Source organism: Phascolarctos cinereus, unplaced genomic scaffold (assembly GCF_003287225.1).
Source record: "Phascolarctos cinereus isolate Bilbo 61053 unplaced genomic scaffold, phaCin_HiC Scaffold_2;HRSCAF=192, whole genome shotgun sequence".
NCBI classification, from domain to species: domain Eukaryota; kingdom Metazoa; phylum Chordata; class Mammalia; order Diprotodontia; family Phascolarctidae; genus Phascolarctos; species Phascolarctos cinereus.
This window is the reverse complement of record NW_027555625.1, coordinates 59446319-59471924: the sequence shown is the minus strand read 5'-3', so window position 1 is coordinate 59471924 and position 25606 is coordinate 59446319. Positions and strand designations below refer to the sequence as shown.

General features: G+C 41.0%; 1 protein-coding gene across 1 annotated transcript in view; it reads right to left on the bottom strand.

Moving 5' to 3' along the window:
* The window catches only part of MBTPS1 (membrane bound transcription factor peptidase, site 1), a 70563-nt gene that overhangs the window by 24982 nt on the left and 19975 nt on the right, over positions 1 to 25606 (bottom strand). The window contains exons 4-14 of the mRNA XM_020989269.1: positions 23949 to 24152; positions 20654 to 20764; positions 20134 to 20243; positions 15151 to 15267; positions 14318 to 14385; positions 10894 to 10996; positions 8281 to 8432; positions 7255 to 7416; positions 5199 to 5343; positions 2622 to 2810; positions 1956 to 2128 (exon numbers count right to left, since the gene is read on the bottom strand). Of these exons, the coding sequence (XP_020844928.1) occupies positions 1956 to 2128; positions 2622 to 2810; positions 5199 to 5343; positions 7255 to 7416; positions 8281 to 8432; positions 10894 to 10996; positions 14318 to 14385; positions 15151 to 15267; positions 20134 to 20243; positions 20654 to 20764; positions 23949 to 24152 (1534 nt within the window). The remainder of the gene's footprint in view (positions 1 to 1955; positions 2129 to 2621; positions 2811 to 5198; positions 5344 to 7254; positions 7417 to 8280; positions 8433 to 10893; positions 10997 to 14317; positions 14386 to 15150; positions 15268 to 20133; positions 20244 to 20653; positions 20765 to 23948; positions 24153 to 25606) is intronic.

Genomic DNA, 25606 nt, shown 5'->3' with positions numbered 1-25606 from the left:
AACACCCAGAGATTCTAGTTCCCTTCCCTTTCCCTGAAAAAACTGAGGGGGGGAGGAGGAAGGATAAAGATCAACTGGAGAACCAAATGAGAAAACTTGTATAAAGCATTTTGCCAACCTTAAAGCACTATATAAATGCCAGTTATTAACATTAACAGTCAGTCATTTATGCTAACTACAGGGGGGATGTGGGGGTGGGAGGAAGGGAATACAAAGAAGAAAAAGAAAGGCAGTCCCTGCCCTCGAGGAGCTTACAATCCAGCAAGGGAAGAAGAGACACAAAGGGAAGCTGAAAAGACAGGGCACACCAGGAGATAACGGAAGCCCAAAGGAGAATGGCAGTCGGGTAAGATGAAGAGATGGTGAGCCGGCCTGCCCTCTGCAAAGGGCCCCAGGGTTAGAAGACATTATAGCTGTTACTGTTAAAGACAGGCACAGCAAAGGGTCGACAACTCCCCTCACCAAAGGACAGAAAGCAGTTTCCTCTCATCCTATCTATACGGCCCAGCAGTTTCTGCTCTCCTTTATGACCCAGCCTTCACAGGACAGCTAAAAGGCTACTAGCTGGAAATGTTGTAGAGAAGACTGATACTTCAGGTAAGGCACAGACTACCTAAGAGTGCAAGCAAGAAAAGCCAAGCACTCCTCAGGACAGGAGCAGCTACGACAAAAGCAGCTTCAAATTCTGTAAACCCCATAGTGTGTGACTTAATTAGACACTTCCTTGTATTAGGAATCCTTTCATTTGGATTTTTGACTGCTGTTATGAGTATGACAATTAAAAAAAAAAAGAGGCATGCCACCAGAACTTTCTGAAAATGATATCTTTACTATGCAGTTTAAGGACAGAATAAACTTTCCATCAAGAATAGGGGGAATGGTGTTTAAGATTCAATCGAAATGGACATTAAAATGACAACTGCATTTTTGAATTCTTCCTTCTTTGGAAGCAGGGAGGTATCATTTATAATCTGTAACTAAGAGAAACAGAACTAAAGAAGCTTCCATCCTGTTATATGAAAGTCTTAAGTTCTTCAATCACATTTCATGTTTACACGGAAATCAAAGTTCACTTTTGGACAGCTAAGTGACCGACATAATTAAATTACTGTTAATTAAGCATCTAAGGAAAACCTGGCCATCCTGCTCTGATCATTCCATTAAGTGCCACGTTCCCTCCATGCTTCCTTCATCTCTGCTGATGTCAATCAAAGAGCAACAGAGTGATAAGACTGTCTTATGGCGGCACCTTCATCCCCAACCAAAGAGTGTTACAGTCTCCATTATTATCAAACCAAAGTCGTATTTACTGACAATTGGGTTTGTGTTTTCTCTTTGTTTAGAGGACTTTTTTTTGATCAAGCTCTTAGTAAAGACAAGCTAAAAAACATTAAGTTGATATCAGAGTGATCAATGAAGTACAATTTTATATCTGCCAATTCCTATGGACATTAATCTGAGGTTCACTGTGTACACTTGGACACCTTCTCTCATTCAGAACCTTCCATTTCCCAAATTCCAATAAATGTTTTCTAACAAAACACACATGTTCTCTCTCCCTCCTTCTTCCTCCCTCTTTCTTTCCCTCTACATTTTCCCTTCTCTCTCCCTCCTTTCCTCCTCCCTGTCTCTCTGCCACACTTCCTCCCTATTTCTGCTCTGAAAGGTGTTTGTGTACGTCGCATGGACAGCTTTACACTGCAGTGAGTAACACCAGCTGCTCCTCCTCTTCGACCGTCAAGCTGAGGACTCCACTCAAACACAACACAAGTGCAAACAAGAGCTCCTGTCTGGAAGCCTGTGTGACATCTCCGATACGCATCAGCCCCGACCGCCGCAGCAGCCAGCAAACATCATCTCTAGGCTTCAGAACGTCAACTACCAAAAATAACACTTATTGCAGGGCTGGAGTCACCAAGACCCTCAGTAGGTGTCTCTACTTGACAGATGCCTACCAATCCAAAGGGTCATTTTTCATTCTCAAATTATCCCTAGGGAAGTATCCTGGTGGGTAGCGGAGATTGTGATACTGATCCCAGAGGACTCTCTTGCTTCGAGGAGGAGTAGGAATGATCTTCACCTTAATTGGGAGCTTCACAGCTGACGTCTGCTCTGCACCATTTTTAGACTGAAAAGACAAAGAAGCCTAAGATAACCTTTCCAAGAAGAAAGAATGATATTGTGCTTGTTCTAACAGCCGTAACTTAATGGAATTTCACTATCACTGTTCAATTTAACCCCCAAATTTTGAAGGCCATTTCCATTACAATTCAACTCTAGTCAATTCCATGGAAAACACTTTGGCACTCAGGGCTTGGACTTTATGTTTAACTTGACATACACGCAGCCCCATCATCATTAGGGACAGGTTGAAGAAAGAGGCATTACAGGGCAGTTTACTATTTGTCAATTTAACTTTCTAAAGCTATGTTAAATTTTCTAAAGCTCTAGAAACCTTCACGTCTCAAATTCCATGGCCTATAAGCCCAGTTACGCCCATGCCATTTTAAATCCACCACTTAGACATTAGTCTGCTTTGCCATTTTCAATCAGGAAACTATAAAAAACCTCAAGAATCCTCAGCCCTTTTGGAATGAACTACTTAAGCATCCAAAACTTACTTCAACATCTGCAGGGGAGGACACCGTGATCATGACATGACCCTGGGCGATGCCTTCCCAAGAGGCTGCTTTCTTTGTTACAGAAATGGAGATGGCGAGATACCCCGACCAAGGCCACAACACTGAGGAGTAGGCAAAGGCAACTTCAATATTATCTCCATTCTGTGGTAAATAAGGTTGCCAATCGGGCTAGAGACAGAAGAGAAAGAATACTGGTTAAGGTGAAGTTCTTAAGAGGAACACTGATACGTAAGTAGGTGAAATGAACTCAGATTTCCAGCTTAACTAAAAAATCCACTCTCTTTCTTCTTTTTCAGGGAGGAGAGGAAGACAGAGTGGGGAATAATACCTTTTAAAAATTAAGAGGATCTGAGAATTGGTGACACAGGATCTATTCCTAGGTCAATGAATACATATTTGTTCTCTTTCCCTCTCACCTCCCTAGTCCATCCCCCCCTTGAAAAGAAAAAAGGAAAAAAAAAGTCCTTGAAACATCTGAACAGCCAAGAAAAACAAATTCCTGCATTGGCCATGTCCAGAAAACATATATCTTATTCTACACCCTGAGTCTATCCCTCTATGTCAACATGGATCCTTCAGAACTGCAGTGGAATTATAGAATTAATCAGTGTTTAAGTCTTTCAAAATTGTTTGCTTTTACAAACAAGTTATTATAAGATTTATTTTATAAATTGTTTTCTGGGTTCTGCTTACTTCACTCTGCTTTAGTTCATACATGTTTTCCCAGCTTTCTCTGAAATTGTCCTTTCATCATTCCTTACAGCACAATAATATTACATCATACTCATAAACAATAATTTGTACAGCCTTTTCCAAGTGATGGGCACTGTTCTTTGTCACTACTAAAATATAAAAAGAGGCACTACACATATTTTTTGTACATATAGACCCCCTTTTCCTCTGTCTTTGATCTCTTTTGGGTAACAGTCCTAGAAGGAATACTGCCAGGTCAAAGGATATGCACAATGGTGATTTGGGGGCACAGTTGCAAACTGCTCCCCAGGATGGCCAGAGTTCACCCCACAGTGGCATTAGTGGGCCCATTTTCCCATGGCCCCTCCAGCCTTTGTCATTTTACATTTCTGTCGTCTTTGACACTCAGATGGGTAGGAGGCTGAACCTCACTGTCACTTTAATTTTTGTTTCTCTAATTATTAGTGATTTGGAGCACTTTTTCACATGCCTGTTCATAGCTTAAACAGCTTCTTTTGAAAACTGTCTGTTCAAAGCTTTTAACCATTTATCAATTAGTGAATGGCTTTTATTCTTATTATGAATTGATTTGTATCTTGGAAATGACAGACTTTTATCAGAAAAACTTATTGTAAGGATTCTCTCAGTAAACTGATTCCCTTCTAACTTTAGCTATGTTGGTTTTGCTTGTGGGAAAGCTTTCTATTTTTATGTAACCAAAATGATCCATTTTAATCTTCTATACTCCTCCGCGTGATCCCAGAGAATGTCATGAAGTCTTCCCTTGTCCACAGATAGAAAGGGTCATATTCCCTTGCTCCTCTGATTTGTATATATCCAAGTGACCTTTTATATCCAAGTGAAACATCCTGGTAGAGCTTATCTTGCTGCATGATATAAGATGCATGGGTAACTGGATTTTTGAATGTTTTCCGCCCCATGCCTAATTTCTTTTTTTTTTTTTAAGCGACTGGGGTTAAGTGACTTGCCCAGGGTCACACAGCTAGTAAGTGTCAAATGTTTGGTCTGAGGCTGGATTTGAACTCAGGTCCTCCTGACTTCAGGGCCAGTTGCTCTATCCACTGTGCCACCTAGCTGCCCACTTATTTCATTTTTCCAACATGCTTTTTACTGTCCTGAGAATAGTTAAGGACCTATAATTTCACAGCATGGGCTCTCTCATACTGTATCTTTATGAATTAATAGATGCTCTTCATGAGCTGCTATGGCCAAGTTTCATAAGCTTTCAGCCAACCTGCTCATAATGAGCTTCTCAAACTCAGGCTGGTCCTCATGTGAAGGAGAAACAGACCTGTACCAGGTGCAGGTACCAGGTGTGAACAAGCTTGAGCACTGCTGGCACAGCCTGTGAGGCCCGAAGTCACCGCCACGCTAAAATGAGCTGCTATGGTGAAGCATTAGCGCTGGCTACTCAGCATACATTCATGGAACAGCCAAGACTTGGAACATTCAATCAATAAATGTTTATGAAGGGTACATCATGTTCATGCGCCTGAGCTGAGCCCTAAGGCTATAGAGACAAAAAGTGTCTGTCCCTGTCCTTACAATCTAACAGGGGAAATGGCACATATGTGCATTTGGGAGCAGTTGGACAGCAGTGAAAAGCATCCCATGCTCCTGCTGTTGGATGGTAACACTGGAGAGTAAAGCATGATTCACTGAGTCAGGCAAAAAGCCCACAATTATCAGGAAACAGCATCAACAGCTCGATTAGTACTCTCACCAAGATCCCTGTATCGTGACTAACATGACGAGAATTAAACCTCGCCCGCAAAACCTAATTCACGTGGCTGCTTGGTAGATCCGGTCATAGTCAAAGCAGACAAAAAGGGCCTTGCTTACCTTGTCTACAATCCTCCCCGTGACACCCATGCCATTAAGGATGGTGACATTGACTATGGTTGGCATCCCTCCATAGTAGATGGGCTGGGAGCAGTAAGGCCACATGTACGGGCACTCAGTCAGGTCTATGTAGCTGGGACTCAGACTGCAAACAAACAATACACTATTAAGATTGAGACAAATAAGAAGTCCAAGAAACATCGTTTTTGGATAATTAATTATCAATTCATTAAATACGGCTAGCAAATGATCAATAAATTGAGGTCAGTAGTTTTCTTGAAAACCAAAGATGAACCTTGGAGACTGTCAAATAGTTAAATCCCTTTGGAAAAGGGGTTGTCCTTAATGAATAAAAACCAACTTTGACTGGTTAACAGTTAATGAAAGAATAAATATTATAACAGAGGTGGGCTTATTCTAATGAGGAACTGAGGATGTGACCCTGATCATGTCATTACTCTTAGATCATTCTGCCTCCAGCAATCTATACAAAAGAATCTATTTTCCACCAAGTCAATAAACAACAAACAATGGTGGATAAGAATTCTACCTAGATAAGATGGTCTCAGTGGGGTGAATTCTTTGGGCAAGGTCAGAAATGTCCATGAGAGGCTGGCATTTGAATGAAAGGAAGCGGGACCAAAAAAAAAAAATCTTTGGGTCCATACATAAAATTACTTATTAAATATAATAAGAAAATAATCATTGTTCTCACTTGATTGGGGGCAATGGGGGTCAGGGGGGGTCTAGTTCCACAATTTCATGGCATGTAGAATCCTAGGGTGGACATTCCCTCCACTGTGGCAGACCAGCAATTCTGGTAATTCAGAGCTGTAGAGAGTTGCCTAGGGCACTGAGAGGTTATATGATTTGCCAGTTATGTGTTAGCAGGGGAACCTGAACCCAAGTCTTCCTGACTCCACAGCTGACTACATTGCCTCCTCACCTATACTTCCTAGCTTCCTCCCTTCAAAACTCAGCTGCTTGAGGGCAGGGACCATGTCTTTGCCTTTCTTTGTATCCCAAGCACTTAGCACAGTGCCTGGCAATTTTAAGTGCTCACTGACAAGATGAGTTAAAAAAAAACACACACACACACAGAAAGGAAAGCAAATGAACACTGCCTGAATTTCTTTCTTTCTTTCTTTCTTTCTTTCTTTCTTTCTTTCTTTCTTTCTTTCTTTCTTTCTTTCTTTCTTTCTTTCTTTCTTTCTTTCTTTCTTTCTTTCTTTCTTTCTTTCTTTCTTTCTTTCTTTCTTTCTTTCTTTCTTTCTTTCTTATTTTTTTAAAGGCAATCAAGGTTAAGTGACTTGCCCACAGCTACACAGCTACTGTGCCTGAGGTCAAATTTGGACTCTCATCCTCCTGACTTCTGGGCTGGTGCTCTATGCATTATGGTGCCACAGAGCTGCCCCCCTGCATTTCCTTTTTAACCCTCAGAATAAATCAATGACTTATCTACCATCATTTCTAAACAGCATCTGTGAAAGTTAACCCATGTGACTTAAAAGGCAATTATGAGGTATCCTCACCTTCACTACCAACAGAATCAAAGTATCATCTCACAAATTCTTGGAAATAACTGAAGCTTTTGCAAAAAGTTACACCTACTCTCCCAAATTGGATTAGAAACATTCTTATACTAGACCATTCCAAGAAAGGTAATTGTTCTAAATAAAAAAAGGTTTAGAAACAATGATTATACTTGTACTCTCTACAAAAGAATCCAGTTAAAATAGTAGCATTTAAAAAATCACTACTTTTAAACCACTTAATTTCAAAAATAAAACCAAAACTTATTTGCATACAATAAAAGCTGCCTGTCACGCACTCACTGCCTTTTAATCATCGGCTCCAAAGTTTCCTGAGTGTCTAAGATATCATCCGACCACAAATATTGGGGGGGGGGGGTCATGTGTGTGTGTGTGTGTGTGTGTGTGTGTGCGCGCGCGTGTGAGAGAGAGAGAGAGACACACACACACACACACACAACAACACAAAAAGACACAATGTCCATCACCCACACACGGTAAGTTTCAGAAGAATGGAAACCAACCTTGCCTGTGGTCTGTAGCTACTGAGGATCTGATAGGCTCTCAGAAGGTCCAGTTTGCCATGTCCCTGCTCAAACATATTGACTCCAGGAAGTCGTCGTGCAGATGCAATCAAGGCCTGCTTCATACTCGCTGGATTCACCATTTCACGCTTCTGGACAGTACTGAAAAACCATACATTCACTTACTGTTCTCTCTCAGAGGAAAAACGACATCAGACTTGCCCTACTCAGCCCAATGACGCAAATCTGTGATCCACAACTGAGCTGTCTTAAGAGCCTAGCAAGGGCTTCTTAGGCAGAGTGTAAATAAAGTGGGCCCTAAATCTAAGTGGAGTGTGCCTGGAACCTGGAAATAGCTGACAACTTTCTGTTCATCATGAAAGCACTTAAGTGTAGTATAACCAATAAGATGACCACACCCTCTTCTAAGAAATTCAAATGTTTGAACAGCTACATGTTCTAACTTGATAATGATCAACAACTCAGCTTGTTGGGGGTTCAAAATTAAATGGCATAGAAAGTGAACTGTCTTTTATCCTTCCACAGCTGTAAATATTACCTAAATAGCCCCTGTATGGAGAGGAGAAGTTAGAGAGCTACAGTATAAAAGCTTATGATTCTACAAGACAATGAAAGTCTCTCAAAACAAAACAAACAGAAAGGAAAACCCTAAAAATAAATACATTTAACAGACACTCCTGAGATGCTCCTACATCTCAGAAACGGGTGTGAAACTCAAACTTACGACCAATCAATCCTCCTGTTTGGTCAAATGCCTCTTCACTGACTGCTGACCCAACTAATCTTGAGAGATTAGGAAACAAAACTCCAAGAACAGGAGAGAAGCAAAAAGGGAAATGTCTTCGTTTAATTCTCTGCCTTGTAACATATATCTTTCAGGACATACATACTGAGGAAGTTCACCTTGGTCTGTTGACACTAGCTTTTTTTTTTTTGCTAATGCTAAGTCATTCATAAGACATACCAACTCATTTCAGAAGTGTGATTCTACTAATCGATACTCACCTCACTAGCAAAGTGACAGCCCCTGCTACCACTGGGGAGGCAACACTTGTTCCTGAGAGAGATCGGCATCCACCCTTTACACCAGAGCCTCTCACTCCAGAACCATAAGTGACAATGTCTGGTTTCACACGCCCATAACCTCCTGGAAGCTCCTGTGAATTAAAAAAAAAAAAAAGAATTTCTCATCCACCTATCACAACTATACACTGGCACAACAGATATATGGAATCATAGCTCATTAAAATCTGAATATAAATAGGGACTGTTTGAAAAGTATGCTGAAATGCTGTGTATGAAAAACTTCAGAAATATGCAAGTCTCAGCATAAAATTTCCCCATTGTGTATATTATAAAACTATTTTCAGGACTATAATGAATATACAATTTTTCCCTGAATTTTTTAATATTGCTTTATATCATTACTGATAACAAATACTACTTTCAAGTTAGGATCAGAAAACATTTTTAAAAAGTAAAAACTCCATTATTATAGCCAATTGCTCCACCAAAAATATTCACTCAAAAAAAAATACAAAAGTCCCAAAACATGCCTATTTATTGTAAATATGGATATGTTTCCTACAAATATTTCATAGAAGAATGTGAAGATGAGTTATAAAAAGATTATGATCCTCCACACAAGACTGTGAATGGACACCACGTATATTTTGGACTCCAGCCTTATTCATTAGTAGGATGACTGCTTTCTTAACCTTAGGTAAATTTCTACTTCTGACAGCTATTCCCATCAGTGTTATGAGGGCACAGATTTTGACTCCATTTAAGGAAGAAGACCAGCATAACCCAAATAGCTATCTAACAACGAGATGGGTACCTTAACAAATCAAGGAAACCTGGCAGCATCAACAAAAATGTCCAAGTGGAGGCTAAATAACATTCTAAAAGGAGCCTTAAATAGTCTGCTTTGTGTTAAAAGTTGAACTAAATGACCTCAGAAGTTCTTTTCCATTTAAATTCTAGGATCCCATCTGCTTCTAAGCAGGTTATTTTAACTCGACAGGGTCCTACCATATAACATTTCTGAATCATACACATGCGCTTCTGCTAATATTCTGGCTTCCTTAAGGACAAAAGAAGGGCATGATTTATTAAGTGACAATATTTTGAGAAATCTTAAACTATTATCACTCCCCTGCACAAAACCCTTCAAATGCTTCCTAAGGCCACCAGAAAAGGCCCAAAGCTCTAAGTATGGCATTGAAAGCCCTCCGTAATCTGTCTTCAACCTACCTTTCCAGCCTCTCACGTATGTGGCCACTCCAGCCAAGTCAAACCATGTCGTCACATATGGATACTGGCACCCTTTCAGGTAAGAGAGTTCTTCAGCTGGGCTGGTACTGCTCTCTGAATTCACTTCTGCTACATCTCTGCCTGCTGACAAGCCACCTACCTTTCAAGACCTGGGTCAAAGGCCAGCCCAACAAGACTTCCCTCAGCTGGAAACAATGATGGCTCCCTAATCAGGGGCAGAGATCGAGAACTGGAAAAGGAGCTTAAAAGTCCCTTATTCCAGCTCCTTAATTTTACAGGTAAGGAAAACAATGCCCGAAGCAGCTCCAGACCTTGTCCAAGGTGACAGGGTAGTGCACGGTACATTCATAATTTATGGGTAACAGTACTCCAAGTCTGTACTTTTGGCTGCACCCTGCTTGGCATTTTTCTTCTGGACATATGAGGGGGGTGTCCAACCCCGTAACTTCATTGGTATGGAGAGCCCCCAGTGTGGAAATTCTTGATGTAGAATGGCAACTCATATGTAACTTAAAGAGTCCTTGAAGAGTTTGCTTGGTGGCAGTGAGAAATTAAGTGACCCACCTATGATGACAAAGCGAGTCAAGGGCAGAACCTGAGCCCAGGTCTCTCTGACCCTAAGCCTAGCTCTCTCTGTACTATGCCAACACTGTCTTTCCTAATCATATTCAAATTTTTATTACAAAGATCTACGTAGAGATCTTTATTTATCACCTATGCTGAATTATAAACTCAAGGAAGGAGACCCTGTCTCACTTATCTATCTCCCCTAGTGCCTAGCATACTGCTCTGCAAAGGGTATCCCCCCTCCCCTCCAAGCCTCAGCAGACTCTTGATGAATGTGCAGTGAATGAAGCATGGCCTGACTGAGCACCTCTATAGACAGTGAATACCACTCAAACTATTCTAACACGATGACAAACTTCTGTTGTTTAATATGCGTTACATGTTACTGAGCTCTGTGAGCCGCCCTGAGATTCAAATGGCCATCTGCTTATATTCCACCACTTCATAGGTTTTTTTCATCCTTGAACGAGCACGCCCTTCTGTTCACATTTGCAGAGCAACATTGTACCATTCCACCCAATGGTAAAGAGACCACTCCCCTTTCAGTCCAAGAGCTCATCACGGAGTCGAGCCACAAGCTGGCTGTCTTCTTTTCAGCAGATACCAGTAGCCTTTTGTCTTCTGATCTGGGGAAAAAATGGTCCACCTGTTGCCCTGGCTCTGGAATATGGGACCTGCCTCCTACTTGTCAACTTAAACTTATCCACAAGCTCCGAGGCTCTCAAGCAAAATGAACAGTTTTTCAAATGATATTCAAAATAAAGAAAGGCTTACCCAGGTAGTCATCCCCCTAGAAGAAAAGCGAGCTATATTATCTTCAAAGTCAATTCCACCTACTCCTATCACATCCATCTGATCAGCAGGGTTATTGAGAGTGCTAAATGGAGGCATAAAAACAAGTAAGGAGAAGAGACAAAAACGGCAATGAGTAATCTCAGTAACAGCAAGTTCCAATCCAAAATGTCTAAGTTTTCACTGCATTCATCCTGTGACAACCCTCTCCATCTCTGATGGACTGCTGCCTGGAAACAACTCCTTTTCTCTCCCGAGCACGCCATCATCATCCCCTTCTGGGCTTTGCTCTTGTCCCCTCGCTCCCCTCCACTGTCTGCCTCTCTTGCACCAGTCCAGGATATGTTCTGCCCCCTTGGGGAAGCCATGCCCCACCTGGCCCTCACCCTCTGAATTGAACTGCCTGTATCCTCTGATAACTGCTTTATGTGCATTCTTCTTTGCTTTTGAACTTTTACTCCTTGTTTCCCTCATGGCATGAACAGAGAAGGGTGCTCAAGAGTTACCAGGATTTATGTCAGTGGACTCACCCCACACAGAAGGGGTGTCAAACCACACAGAAATGGGGCCACAATTCTGTACGCAAGGATGCCTGAAAGTCACACGATGACTTAGTTTTAAAATGTCATAATTATCTATGTTTTACTGTATTTTTATTTATTTTGTTAAACATTTCCTAAATACATTTTAATATGATTCAAGCCCACTCGGGAATGCTGCACCATGTTTGACACCTCTGTTGCACAGCAAACTATGAGGCTGAAGATCATTGATTATTCATTTCTAAGATATCCTGAGCTACTAAGAGCAAAGATTCTTTAAGTCAGTCATGTAATCTCTTTCATATTCAATACTGGCCCCCAAACAAGCTAAAATAATGTAACAAAACCTCAGACTATGGAACTGAATGTGCAAGAAAGAAATAAAAGTACCCAACACTTGGCTCTAAGAGTCTGACAACTGAGACAATGAATACAGGGGAAAAGTTGTGAATTGGACAGTAAACTTGCATTTCTATGCCCTGCTATCAAAAAAGTAGTCTCATAACAGTGACGAAACCCATAACTGAATCTATGTGACATAAAAATGCCATCAGCATTTCTGGCATTAATTTTAAGAAAGTATTTCAGATCAATACTGAGTGTTTACCAAAATAAAATCCTACTAAGAATCTCCATAGTGAAGAGACTACTTAATTACTTACTAATTGCTAAAACATGCTAACAAGTCTTTACATTAGCTATCTACCCTTAGTCGTAACCGCTATAATAATGATAATAACAACAATAATAATTCTCTATACACATAAAACAGATTTATAAAGCACTTTGAGGTTTTCAATGAACCTTACAAATGTTATCTAATTCTATCATCACAACAACCCTGGGAGGCAGGTGCTAGTAGCAGATAGAGGCTAAGTAACTTGCCCCCAGCCAATAAGGGTCAGAGGCCGGATGTAAACTTGGTCTTCCAGGTTCCAGGTCTGGTGCTCTAGCACTGCACCCCCTAACTGCCAGTACTGTACTAAACAACACTTAGTGAGGACTTGCCACCTGCCCAGAAGATAAATATAACAGATGAACTTTGCCTTCCCCCCCCCACTCTTAACTAGCTAGTAATACACACGAAATACAAAGGAACTTAATAAAGGATTAAATGGCATGGTTTTCCATTAAAGTTCGTCATGGATCATAGCATGAAGAAGATTTCCCATCTGAAAGACTACACCAGTGAAAAACAAGCTCTGACAGATCCTACAAGCAGGTATGGGCCTGGCAATGGAGCTCCTGACCAAGGAACAGTCTCGCTAAGTTTGAAGCCATCTGTCTCTAAAAAGCAGACACACTAACCGGTGACAACGTCTCCAGATGCATCAATTCACAAAGACAAAAGTGCAAAGGCGCTGCAATCCGCATGAGAGGAGAGACACCTATACTGATCAAATGTATCCTGGAAGTAAAAATTGTGTAGTATCAACAACATAAATCAGAATTGAGGGAAAGGTGACATCTGTGTAATCTGGAACAGCTGGAGAAGAGTTCATGTTGACACCAGCACATGGAATAGACCCAGAAGAATGCAGAGAAGCTGAATAAACAAGAGGAGAGAGAAGACGAGCTAGGAGAGAGAGCAATTCTGAAAGATGGCAGAGATGAGTAAGAGACACATAGGCAAGGACCCTTTAGCAGGCACTGTCCAAGCAAGCCCAGGTGTCCCTGATTCAATTTTGACTAAAGAAAGAACTAAGGAAAAAAAGGTCTTCATGTTTCTCTCCTTGCCTTTTCCCCAAGGGGACCACAGAACTATGGATACAGTCTGGGCTGCCACTTTACAGTCTACCAGGAAACTGCACTTATCCAGTTCAGGTCCAAGGCACTCCAACAGTGAGCTAAGAGCAGAAAGCAAAGATGTGGGGGCAAAGTGGAGGTCATGGGATCCACTGAAAGCACTTTTCCAAAGCACTTAAAATATAATAAAAATATGAAGGAAATGCATGATTTTTACTCAAAGACAATCCAGAACATTCAAAGAAAGGGTTCTTTAGGACTTTCTACAAAGAAGAGGGTCTTTCTTTAGGACTGACTACAGAAGGAGACCTTTGCTTCAGCAATGAGTGTAATATGATGAAAAACACTACAAGCAGCTCCCTCCTTTCTGGCTCTTCACAGCCTCCACTCTAGCCCAGCCACACCACACGATGCATTACTTCCTACCCAAGCCTCTGCTGCCCTGCGGCCAGTTCTTGTGCATGGAATGACCCTCACAGCTGGCCCCTGGACACCCCAGCCCTGCCTCAAGTCTCCATCTCCGGACTCACGCCCACCCCCCCAACCCCTCTTGCCTTCTCAAGTCACACTGACCAAGCAGCACTTGCTTCCTCTTTGCACAGTCAGACAACTTATGTCTTTTACACTGGGACCTCACTTTACTTTGTTACAGAAGGAACGTCAATAAATGGAGCATCCGTCTTTGAATGGCATGCAAGAGGATCTCCTTCAAAGGGTTTCTGGGATGTGGACCCTTGGAAATATGACTGCACACATATCTCATAGGATTAAAGAGCTGGAAAGGACCTTAGAAATCATGGACTCCAGCCCATAATTCATATTACCTCTGAGGAAACTGAGACCTAGAAAGGTGAAGGGAATTGCCTCAAAAGCCCCCAGATATTCATTCAGTGGCAGCTAGGGTTTGAAATGAAATCTACTCACTCTATCTAAACCTGGCACATTTTCAAAACATGCATTTATTGAATCAAATGGAATATCAGAAAGGGAAGAAGACCTTTCTACCAAGTAAGAGTCCCTGAATTTGAGTAAGTGGCTTAATGATATAAATCACCATTATCTGCATCAGAAACAATAATTTCAGAGACAGAAGTCACTACACTTTTTAAGCTACTTACCCATAGAGTGGCCCATCATTACCAATAGCAGAAACCATAATTACATTGTTAGCTGTCAACTCCCATACCTAAAAAGCGAAAAAAAAAAAAAGCACTGAGTATTGAATTGCACCTTTTAAAATAAGCATGTAATTTTCCAGAGAATAATACGCCTAAAGACACTTCCTAAAAAGAGTAGGATTTTCTCAAACTTTCCTCTAAAATGTACAGATTACTGTGGCTATGGAGAGGTTAGGGACTATAGAGAGAATGAAAATAAGCCAATTACCAGATCCTACTGGTTTGCATATTAATGCACATACAAAATACAATCAAAGAGAAGCCCTTCCCAATGGGAACTGGACAACAAATGACAGCTTCTACCCTTGGCAGCTTACAAGTGCTTTCTCCACCATTCTGCAAGGTACAGAGTTAAAGCACACCATTACTCTCTGCTGATGGATGAAGAAGGCGAGCCATGGAGAGGTCACTCCCCCAGGAAGGGGAAGAGCAAGAACAAAGATGGAATTCTTCTGAAAGACTCCCATGTCCAATGTTCCCCACAAGGGCAAGGATGCCTCTCCAGTTACAAACTCAGGAAAACACACTGAGAATTTGTTTCAAGGAAAGAAGGAAGCATATTAACAAGACGCTATGAACTATTTCTGAACGATTATTTCCCTTGTTTCTAAGACGCAGAATGTATTGAATCCATCATCCTTCCTCACAAAGCCATGCTAACAATCTGTTGAAAACCACACACTACTCCAGAAATGAAATATCCAAACAAAAGGTACTCCAGCAGGAATCATAGTCCACACACAACTTACATTGTCGGTAGTTTTTGTACAAACCTTGTCAACAAAAGGGTGATCCATGAAGTCTGGGCCACCAATGCTGAGATTTAGCACATCGATTTTCTTTAAAATAGCATAGTTGAAAGCATCCAAAAACCAAGATGTATAAGAAACCTAGTCAATTGAAAAACAATCTATTTTAGTATTTCAGCAAGGCCTCTCACAAAGTTTTAAACAAAGTGTAAAACTTGGAATTTCAGAAAGATGATATTAAATCACCAATCTTTACCTATTTTAAAATACTTTCACTTTCTGGAATAAAGCAAATTCCTAAGAGTTGATTATATAAGTGAATCATTTTCCCATTAATTTCCGTTATGAAAATAGAGGTGTTCTTAGGTAATATAATTTTGGCTTCACTCCCTCCCCAAAATAGTAAGAAACAACTGAAAACTTGAGGAAATGTATTTTAGAAGGTTTGCTGCATATTAACAGATAAAACGAGAATTAGACTATTGTAAGGGCTCAGTGACTACATGCGTACATAGTCATTCTCTTCAATAAGGCAGAGTATGTCTACATTTTAGTAGACGGTACCACAGTTTCTATGGGTAAGGATGCTATCACCTGGTCATGGCCAATCTTATGGGAAGGGACTGGTTTCTCTGCATCTGCTAAGGCTGGTCCTCAGGTACCAGATACAGACAGAGTTCTTTCTCAGACCTGCACATTCTGTGGCAGAGTTTTTCAGAGTCCGAATGACTTTCATCTTAGAAGGAAGTCTCAGATATAGACAATTAGAATACTCAAAACATAAATAATGTCCTCAGACTTAAAGAACTGAACAGTAATAACCTGAGGGCTAATTCCAAGGGAGAAAATGGAGCTCTGTCCTATGAATTGCCTGGTAAATCCATTGTACCCTATCCTAAGGTACATATCCACAGTGAAAACCCCCCAATGGAAGCAGTCCTTCTGAAAGGGTTTACCTTGACAGATGCCTCACATTAATTTTACCAAACAACATAATGTACAGTATTGGGATCACTGTGTTCAAAACAGTATTCTCATGACAACATCTGTGAAAAGCAACATGATGTGGTGGGATAGAAGGCAGGTTGTAGAGACAAGAACACCTGCATTCAAGTCCTACTTCTGTCACCAACTAGCTAACCATGCTCTCTCTCTCTCAACACCAGGGCAGCTCCCAAAGACGAGAAATGACAGACGAGTTGTTGTTCTACCTCAGTGAAGGGCGTTTCCCCACAAGTGTACCCGATGCTAAGGAAACAAGGCCCAGACCTAATTAAGTAAGGGGAGGGAGGGAGACAAGGGGAAGAGAGGAGAGAAAGAAGAGAGGGGGGAGGGAGGAAGCCATGATATGGATGTCTACATAGTGGCTCTCTTGCTATAAGGGAAACGTTACTTTAAATAACACCAACTGATTTTTTTTTTATTTCAAAGACTCAACCAAGAGTGAATATGAGTCACTCTGCCATTTGCCTATTAAGAATGACTTTTAAAAAGTAGTTTTTAAACTGGTGCCTTTTTATCACTTCCTCCCTTTAATTTGGAGATGTATTTACAACAGCAGAAAACTTCCCAAGATTGAGATTTACCACTGAAAATTAGGCCATTTTTCTACTGAATCCTATTGATTTTGTTTTTTAAGCCAACATAATACAATTGTGATTTTTTTAAATCTTTAAATGCTTTTCATTTCATGAAGACTTTTTAAAAGCACTAACTTAATTTTAAAGACACTACACCTCACACATCCGACTTCTGTGTGTCCCTTTAAAATTTATGAAATACCATCCTCAGCTAAGTAATGCCAGTGTTGTTATAGTCATTTTACAGACGAAAACAGAGGCTCTGAGTTGAAATGACTCGTCCCTAGCCCTGTGGCCGTTACAGGTCAAACAGAAGTTTTCTGACTTTATGCTCCAAGGTCTGGTCACTACATCGCACTGCCTTCTTTACAGAAAGACAACAGTTTTAGGATACATCCAAGATCAAAAGATGGCATCACAGAATGGGAACTATAACTTCTATTTAGAAACAATATAGTCATATACCCCACTCAGAACTATTTTATAAACTTTACCAGCTAAACTAGTTCATTCTAAAGCACTATTTAATAGTGCTTTAAAGCACTGTAATTATTATTATATCCTATATATATATATATATATATATATACATACATACATAATATATATCTATATCTATATCTATCTATCTATCTATCTATCTATCTATATATATATATACATCTCATGTCTCTGCATGTACACACACACAAACACACATACAAAACATGTACAAATGTATTTTGGTCTGGGAGTTAATCCTTGGCAGCTGTGCAAAAGCTAGCTAGAACATGAGCATTCCTTCATATTACCAAATATAATCAATTTTAGAGATAAGAGAACACTTAAGAAATATCTACCTTGACTCATGTATTTTTTAAAAGCTAACCAGCAAAGTAAAATCCCTTTAAGTATTTGGGTTTATTAGAGGTTATTTTAAAGCTAATCAAGTTTTTAATAATAGCAATGTCTTCTGTAGGTTACAAAAATTTTTTGTATTTTCAAAATTCATTCATTCTAATTGTGAACTGTTTGGGAATTGAAAAAGCAAATCTTACCTTCTTTTCTAGTTTATGAATAAATAGGAAAAAATGAAGACTGGGTTAACTGCATAACTTGCTATTTAAAATTTAACTGAAGAGGCAGCTAGATGGCACAATGGATAGAGCTCTGGGCCTCAGAGTCAGGAGGACCGAGTTCAAATCTGGCCTCAGACACTTGACACTTACTACCAGTATGACCCTGGGTAAGTCACTTAACCCTGATTGCCTCACCAAAAACACAAAAAGCAAAAAAAAAAAAAATTAATTGAGCACATTAAAATGGCTATTCCTGCCATCTCTTCCACCTACCCTCCAATTTACTGACGGATGAATGATTTCTTAGAGATTATTTTAAAAATAAAAAACCCTAACCTTTGTCCTGACCCTGCTATTCTCTTACACTATAATGGTCTGACAGCCACTCTATCTTTCATGCCCAGATTCCTAGGAAGAGTCATCCATACATTCCCTGTCTCGCTCCTCCTCCTCACCCAGCTGCACTCCTTGGGGCTTCATCCAGCCATACCACGAACCTGTCCCTCCTCCCCCTTCCCCCTCAGACACTAAGCTCCTGGAGGGCAGGGCCTATCTTTCTTTTTCACTCTTGTATCCCCAGTGGTTAGCACAAAGCAGACACTTCATAAATGATAACAGACTACCCTGAAATCCTTAATCGCTTACAATCCAGCTTCTTCCACCTGCCAAAAATCTTACTTCTTAAGCTCCGTGGACATCTCCCAGACTCTAATCTACCTGGCTTCTCTTCTTGCTCCTGTACCACTGTTCTTTGATCTCCCCAGACTGTCTGACCTCTCCTCACTCTCCTTTGCTGGCTCGTCCTCCATCTCCCATCCCTTTAAGCATGGGGACCTCATCCAGGTTCTGTCTTCCGAAAGCTGAGGTCTGCCTACATCACTGCCTTCATCAGCATCTGCCAGTGGCTCCCTAACAGGCTGCAGGATCAAACAGGAAATGCTGCTTGGCTTTCAGAGCCCTTCATAATCTTGTCCCCCTAGTACCTTTCCAGCCTTCTTATACCTTCCTCTCTCCCATATACTCTGGGATCCAGGGACCCTGGCCTCCTGGCTGCACCACAAAAAAGACCCTCCATCTCCTCACACTGAGCATTCTCTGGCTGGTCCATGCCTGGAGCTCTGTCCCTCCTCGCCTTCACCTCCTGTGTTCCCAGGCTTCCTTCAAGCTCACCTTCTGCAAGAAGCCTTTCTGGGCGCCCCTTAATGCCGGATAATCAATCTGATATCCCCTACAACCTATCCATATCATGTTTGTACACCCTAATCTATGATGTTTGTACATAGCTCTCTGTATATGGTCTCTGCTATTAGACTGGGATTCCTGGGATTCCTGAGAATAAGAACTGATTATTTTTGCCCCTCTTTGGAGCCCCAGTGATTAGCACAGAAGAAGTGTTTATAATCCATTTACTGACTTGACAAGTAGATCAGCACGCAGAATTTATTATAGATCTAAAAACAAAAGCAAACTTCATCAAATACACATGCCTAGCTTCATAGATAATCCTTGACAGTTCTACTTTGGATATGAATATGCTCATCTTAATTTGTGTCTGTTAAGTTGAGAATAAAAAAATTTTTAAAGATGATTTTACCTCTTTCATTTCATAAGTGAAGGAAAATGTCCCAGGCAATAAAATGACTTGTCCAGGTTCACAAAGCTCATGAGTAACAGAGTTTGGAACACAGCCTTTCATCTCTAATGCCGCATCCCCAGGGCAATGAGTGCTCTTTAGACCTGGTGGTGTTCCGGGCTGCCCCTCACAGAGGACTTTCATCTCCCTGATAAGGCTGTCAGTAATTTGTGTCCACTTCCACCTCCTCACCTGGGCACAGTACTCAGAACACTCAACCAGGAAAATGTGCAATTATACGCATTTGTTTTGATTAAAAACATGCATACTGTTTAATAAGTGTCCAAAACACGGACACTTGTTTAAATTAGATGAAACAATTTAAATGTTCATTCTGGTAAAGGTAGTGATCCTAATAGTGTAAGGCTCAACGTCCATGACCTTATCTACTGAATTAGATGGAAATGATTTCTCTCTCAACCAACTGAATCACCTCACTAGTATCTACCTTGGTTAGAGTAATCATCCAATTTTCAGCTGTGACTCCAAAATTACATACTTAGGGGAAAAACAAAATTATTGCTTCATAATGTATACTCTGCACTTTATAATAATAAAATGCAAATCTAAGTTATTAAGAATACAGATGAGTTGTAAAGAATATGGATGAGGATTTCAGCAAGTCAGATGAATTTACCTTTAAAAATAGAGACATTAGATTTAGTTCTTCCTGATTAGTAAGGTGTAAGTTTCAGTTAAATCAAATCTGACCTATTTTACGTCTCAAAATACCCACCTGATTATTGGTGAAGACCCTGAAAATATGTAACTCTGCATCAGGAGCAAATCCCTGGCATTCCCTCATGCTGGCTATCACGCCCGCTACAAAGGTGCCATGGCCCAAACCTGTTGCCCACAAGGAGAAATAAATCATACTTAAACACAGCCATTTATTTGCCCCCAAAACTCTGCCCCAAAACAACTATTTGGAAGCAAAGATTTCATTTCCAGGATTCTTAAAAAGTTTCTAATGGCTCCCTGCCCTGGACATAGAGTTCCCACCTTCTTTCCTCAAGAACCTACTTGCAAGCTTCCTCATTTGGGAAAATTTCAGCTGCCACTGAAGAGAAGCTTAGGTCTGTGTTGAAGAATTATGGTACCGAGATATACAATTTTAATAGGAAAATTAGAGAATGGAAATGACTTGTCACTTAGCATACAGCTGGGGGGAGGGGGAGGGAAGTGTCAGGGGGAAGGGATATGCTATTTGAAAACCTCCCACCTGCATTATTTTTAGGAGCTTTGTGGTCACCTACCATCATCTAGTGTTCTCTCATTAGTCCAGTTGGTTCTCTCCTTGACATTTTTGAAGTGCGGATGTTTCTCACTCAGTCCAGTATCAAAAACAGCAACTCTTACACTAGCTCCTAATTCCAGAGACAAAACAAGATCACATTTAGATAAATTTACATCTTGATTACCTACACGATACATTTCTGAACAATGAGATAAAAAAACATGGTGGACCTAAATTACTAAGGAAAATAACTGGGATGGAACAGCAGGGCTGTGGCAGCTGGGGTATTCAAAGAAGGAAGCAAAGAAAAGGGGGCTGGTGTATTTTGTAAGAACTTGCTTACACAATTCTACCGTTCGAAGAGACTGTGGGCGAGAACACAGTGATGAACATTGCTGGCAGGTGTTATCTGGGGACCTCTGGTTTCTGTGTCTCTGGATGCTCTCTCTTCACCACCCCTCATCTGGGAATAGCAGTCAAAGATGCTGTGGGGCCTGTGGCCATGGACACTGTGTCCATCTGTCACAAGGCAGTTTTGAGGCCTGAGTGCCAGGCACATTTTACACATGGGGATTTGTCTGTAATGAATGATGTGTCCGGAATCAGTAGACAATGGGTCTCTCTGAACTCTTCCCAAATTCTAGAGACACACATCAGTGGTCACAGACCCTGGACAATATGACCCTTCTAGGGTCATACAAGAATCTATTATAGAGGAAAATCCCCATCCTAACATACAAGAAAATAGGTATGCAATGCACCCAGTCTAGAGCAGCAAAACCACCTTGTCCCAGACAGACCCACAGAGCCCCACTGGCCACAGTCACCTCAGCCATCCCCAGAGGAAGAAGTGACCAGTAGGGGGTATGCAAACACAGAAGATCCCACTTAGTATAACAAAAGTACTCTCCTGGTCCCCCCAGATTGGGTCAGGAGGACCCAAACGGCTGGAAGACAGCAAAGGAGGAGGAGAAAGGGAAAAAGAAGTAGAACCAACAGATGCTAAAAAAATACTTGTGTTTCAATTTGCCTACAAGTTCATTATCTACACAAAGCACTGGGACTGCTCCCTTCTTATATCACAATAAAACCTCTGGCTATACAAGGCCTTCTGTTACTTCTTCCCTTCTTCCTCACTGCCCTGACATGTTCAAATAAGCTAGGTTTCACCCCAATGTAAATGGTGAAGGGTACTCCCCACAAAGTGTAATGTGTCCCTGCCTTTGTCAGACATATCATGCTGGTTCTACAAGGGAAAGCACCAAGAAAGTATTGATCTAAGAGATGGGGTTGAGGAGAAAGAGAGAAGCAGTTTCTACTCTTCAAAGTAATTCAGAAAAAAAGTCATGCTGAAGAGGGCTATTTTTGATGGCTGGGACTAACTAGGCAATGATCTGTTGTCTTAAGAAATGCCACATTCTAACCATGAGCCCACACTAACAATGCCTCCCTGATAGAGATGCAATGAATTCTTTTTGAATGGAATATCTCCTAACATGATACTTTCATGACTGAGAAGTCCTTGTCTATTTATTAGTCAATCTATAAGTAACTAAAGTATTGGTCCTTCTAGTGTGATCTTTATAATCACTACTAGCCCTCATCATTTGTACGACACTTTACGGTTTTCACAAGTACTTTCTATATACTAAGATATATTCTGTCTCATTTGATCCCCACAAGAGTCCTGGGAAGTAGGCAGGGAAGGTATAATTATCTCTATTTTAGGGATGAGAAGGCTCTTTTATAGGGAGGCTAAGTGATTTGCCCAAGATAACACAGCTAGTCACTGGCAGAGGTGGGTCTGAAGCAAACAATCTTTCTATTACACCATGCTAAATCACTAAGAATTTGACAGGATAAAATATGATGCTCACTTATAAAAAAACAAAAAAGCTGTTTTGGCCTCACATCGACACAGCCTGAGTCAAAAATTACTGAAGTAGAAAAAAAAATCACATCAGAGCCAACCTTCGAACCCCTCTACAGACAGGCCAAGGAAGGGCAGGCATTTCACACCCCATCAAGGATGCTATGAAAATAAAGGGACACCTCTAGCTATATGGAACCATATTTTAAATCTGCTGGGACTTGAAGCTATTACTATTTAAAAGAACTCTGAAGTACTGAATATCTTTTTAAAACAAAAGTCACTTTTGCAATGCAAATAACTGTCTACTGGTTTATGTTTTCTAAGTTCAAATTATAATATATCAGGTTTTCTTAAAAACAAAGAATATCTGACCCCTGAAGATAAATTGGCACATTTGTGAAAAATCAGCAATAGGTAGGAAAGCCTTCACAACTAAGAAAAGTATCACCCTTCATGTTTATTATCTTTCTTGAGTTACCCCCATTCAGACTTTTAGCCCAACAAAAAACTGAAGATAACCCCAACCCTAACAAAGTTTACTCTTTTAACCTGATAACAAAAATATTTAGTTGACTTTATTCTTCCCATGCCTCTCCCCCAACCCAAGCAATGGAAAATAAGAAATATCCTCTGCCCTTTCATTATAAAGAAGCATTGTAAGGGCTAAATGAGTGATCTGGCCCAGCTTAGGCACCATCTTCTTCCTCCAAGTGTCTCTCAGTACTTTTCCTATGTGCTTGTCACACTCTAACAGGAATGATACTTATTTGTGTCCCTGTTCATCTCTCTCCTACTATGTTCTAGGCTCCTCATTAACCATTTATTTGCCTTTGTACCCCTGCAACCAGAAGAGCACCCTAAACTACTGGAATCTGATTTTGTTAACAGCATCATCGACTGAGCACTCGGGCAAGAGGGAACTGGGCTGTGGACAAAGTACCTGGACTCTGCAACTCCCTATGTTGGAAACTAAAAGCCACTAAATCTTATCCTGAGATTTTTAAGCAGATAGTGTAATGGCACTGGCCAAGAATGAGAAATCTGGGATAGAGAAAATGTGGAGGTAAAGATTAGATTTTTTACCTTTACCAAACTGAATTTTTAAGTTTTGGCAAGTACCAACTGAATATATCCTGAAGCCCATGTAAAATACAAAACTAACCCAAAGGACTGTGCTGGTGTGGCAGACTTAGGACGTAGCTATACACAGGGAAAAAGAAGGAACCTTAGAAAACAATAGTGATGGAGAGGCCTGACCAATGACAGTCACTGAAAAAGAACAGCCAGAGTGGCCCTTTTCAGAGAAGCCACTGGCCAAGTCAAAGAGAAATGTGGTTGACAGTTGATGCTGCAGAGATCCCGAACAATGAAGGTCCCGCAGCACAGCTGCTATATCAGTGCCAGAGTACTCACTGATGGTGCTGCTGGGCAAACTCCTCACCTGTATATCCCATCTGCCAGAGGACATCAGCCTGGAGGGTCTGGGCAACCTGCCGTGGGATGGCTCTCAATAAGCGCCTGCTAGAATGCCTTCCTGTTGCGTGCCAGAATCCAGAGCCTAGGGAGAGGCTTGCTCTTCTAAGGGGGCGAGATGACTGCCATTTCTGTATCCATCTGGTCTCATTGCAGGGCACCGCAGGGTCAGCTGGGCATCAAGAAGAACATGTCAGAACAAAAAAAGGAAAAAATACTATCAGGAAGACTCTAAAAGCCAGTTTTTTCTTTTATTGCTTCAGAACAATAAGTGGAAGGAATGATGGTGGGCAGAGTCAGAGACCCCACAGTCAACAAGGCCTACTTAGTGAATGACTGACCATCCAATGACAGATAACTTGCTCAGGAGAGAAGCTAGAAGCTTTTCCCAGGCCACCATAAGTCCTAAGATGGTAGAATTTCTTATGTTTGAATCCTGCCAGTCAGGTGAGAAGACAACAACAAACTCTATGGAACTGTTTCACCAACGTTGTTGCCTCCTTTACTGCTGCTACATTACTTCCAATATGCACAGCTACAAACAGATCTTGAGAATCACTAGATAATAAATTTTCATTTAACTGGGTTCAACTGACAAGCACTTATTGTATGCACCTGCTATATGCATGCACTGTGCTGGGCACTGTGAACACAATGAAAAAATGAAGCAATCAGTCCTTAAAGAACTCTTAGGGGAAAGAGTACTTACATACGTGAGTATATACAAAACATGTCAAGCACATACAAAGCATGAGAGGCAGCATGACAGGGTGGATAGAGAGCCAACCTCACAGCCAGAAAGGACTGAGTTCAGGCCCTACCTTGGACACACAGCAACCCTCTGAGATGCAAAGACACATATCACCCCCCCCAAGCACCAGAACCATATAATTGTGGCATCCAACTTAAATCAAAACAGATTCCTACAGTTCATACTGACTTAGTTTTAAAGTATGTTATCTAGGCTTCACTCTATTTTTATTTTGTTACATACTTCCCAGTTACATCTTAATATGGATTGGGACACACTTCAGAATGCCTCATGTTGACACCTCTGCCCACCAATCCATACCAATGAAATCAAAGGTCTAGTCCTCACCCCTCCATACAAAGTAATAGGAAGCAGGGGTTGGGGGTGAGGAGATAGGACAGGAAGGGATGCCCCGGCCGGGTGGGGGGCCTGAAGCTCCTTGGAGCTGGGGTTTTACTAGGACAAGATGGGAGAGGATGCATTCTAAGCCTGGGTGTAGCCTATGCAAGGGCCACTGGGAAGATGGAATGGTGCAAACTGCAAGGAGGCTACAGTGGCTGGACCTTGGCGGGTTTGAAGAGGATGACATCTAATAAACCTAAAAAAACCAGGCTGGAGCTACCTGGAAGGGCTTTAAATGGCTTTGTGCCTAGAGGTGTTAATACATAACAGAATCTTTTGTAAAATAAATAATCCATAAGTATATACCTTTTCCTATTAAACAAAATAATATATTTCTTTTTTAATTAATACCTAATAGTGAAAGCTAAACCAGAAAAAAACTATTTTGAAAACATTTTTGAGCACACAATTAATTTTCTGGAGATCCAGCTTGAGGGGAGTAGGTGAGGTAAGGATTTTCTCTTCACAAGAGA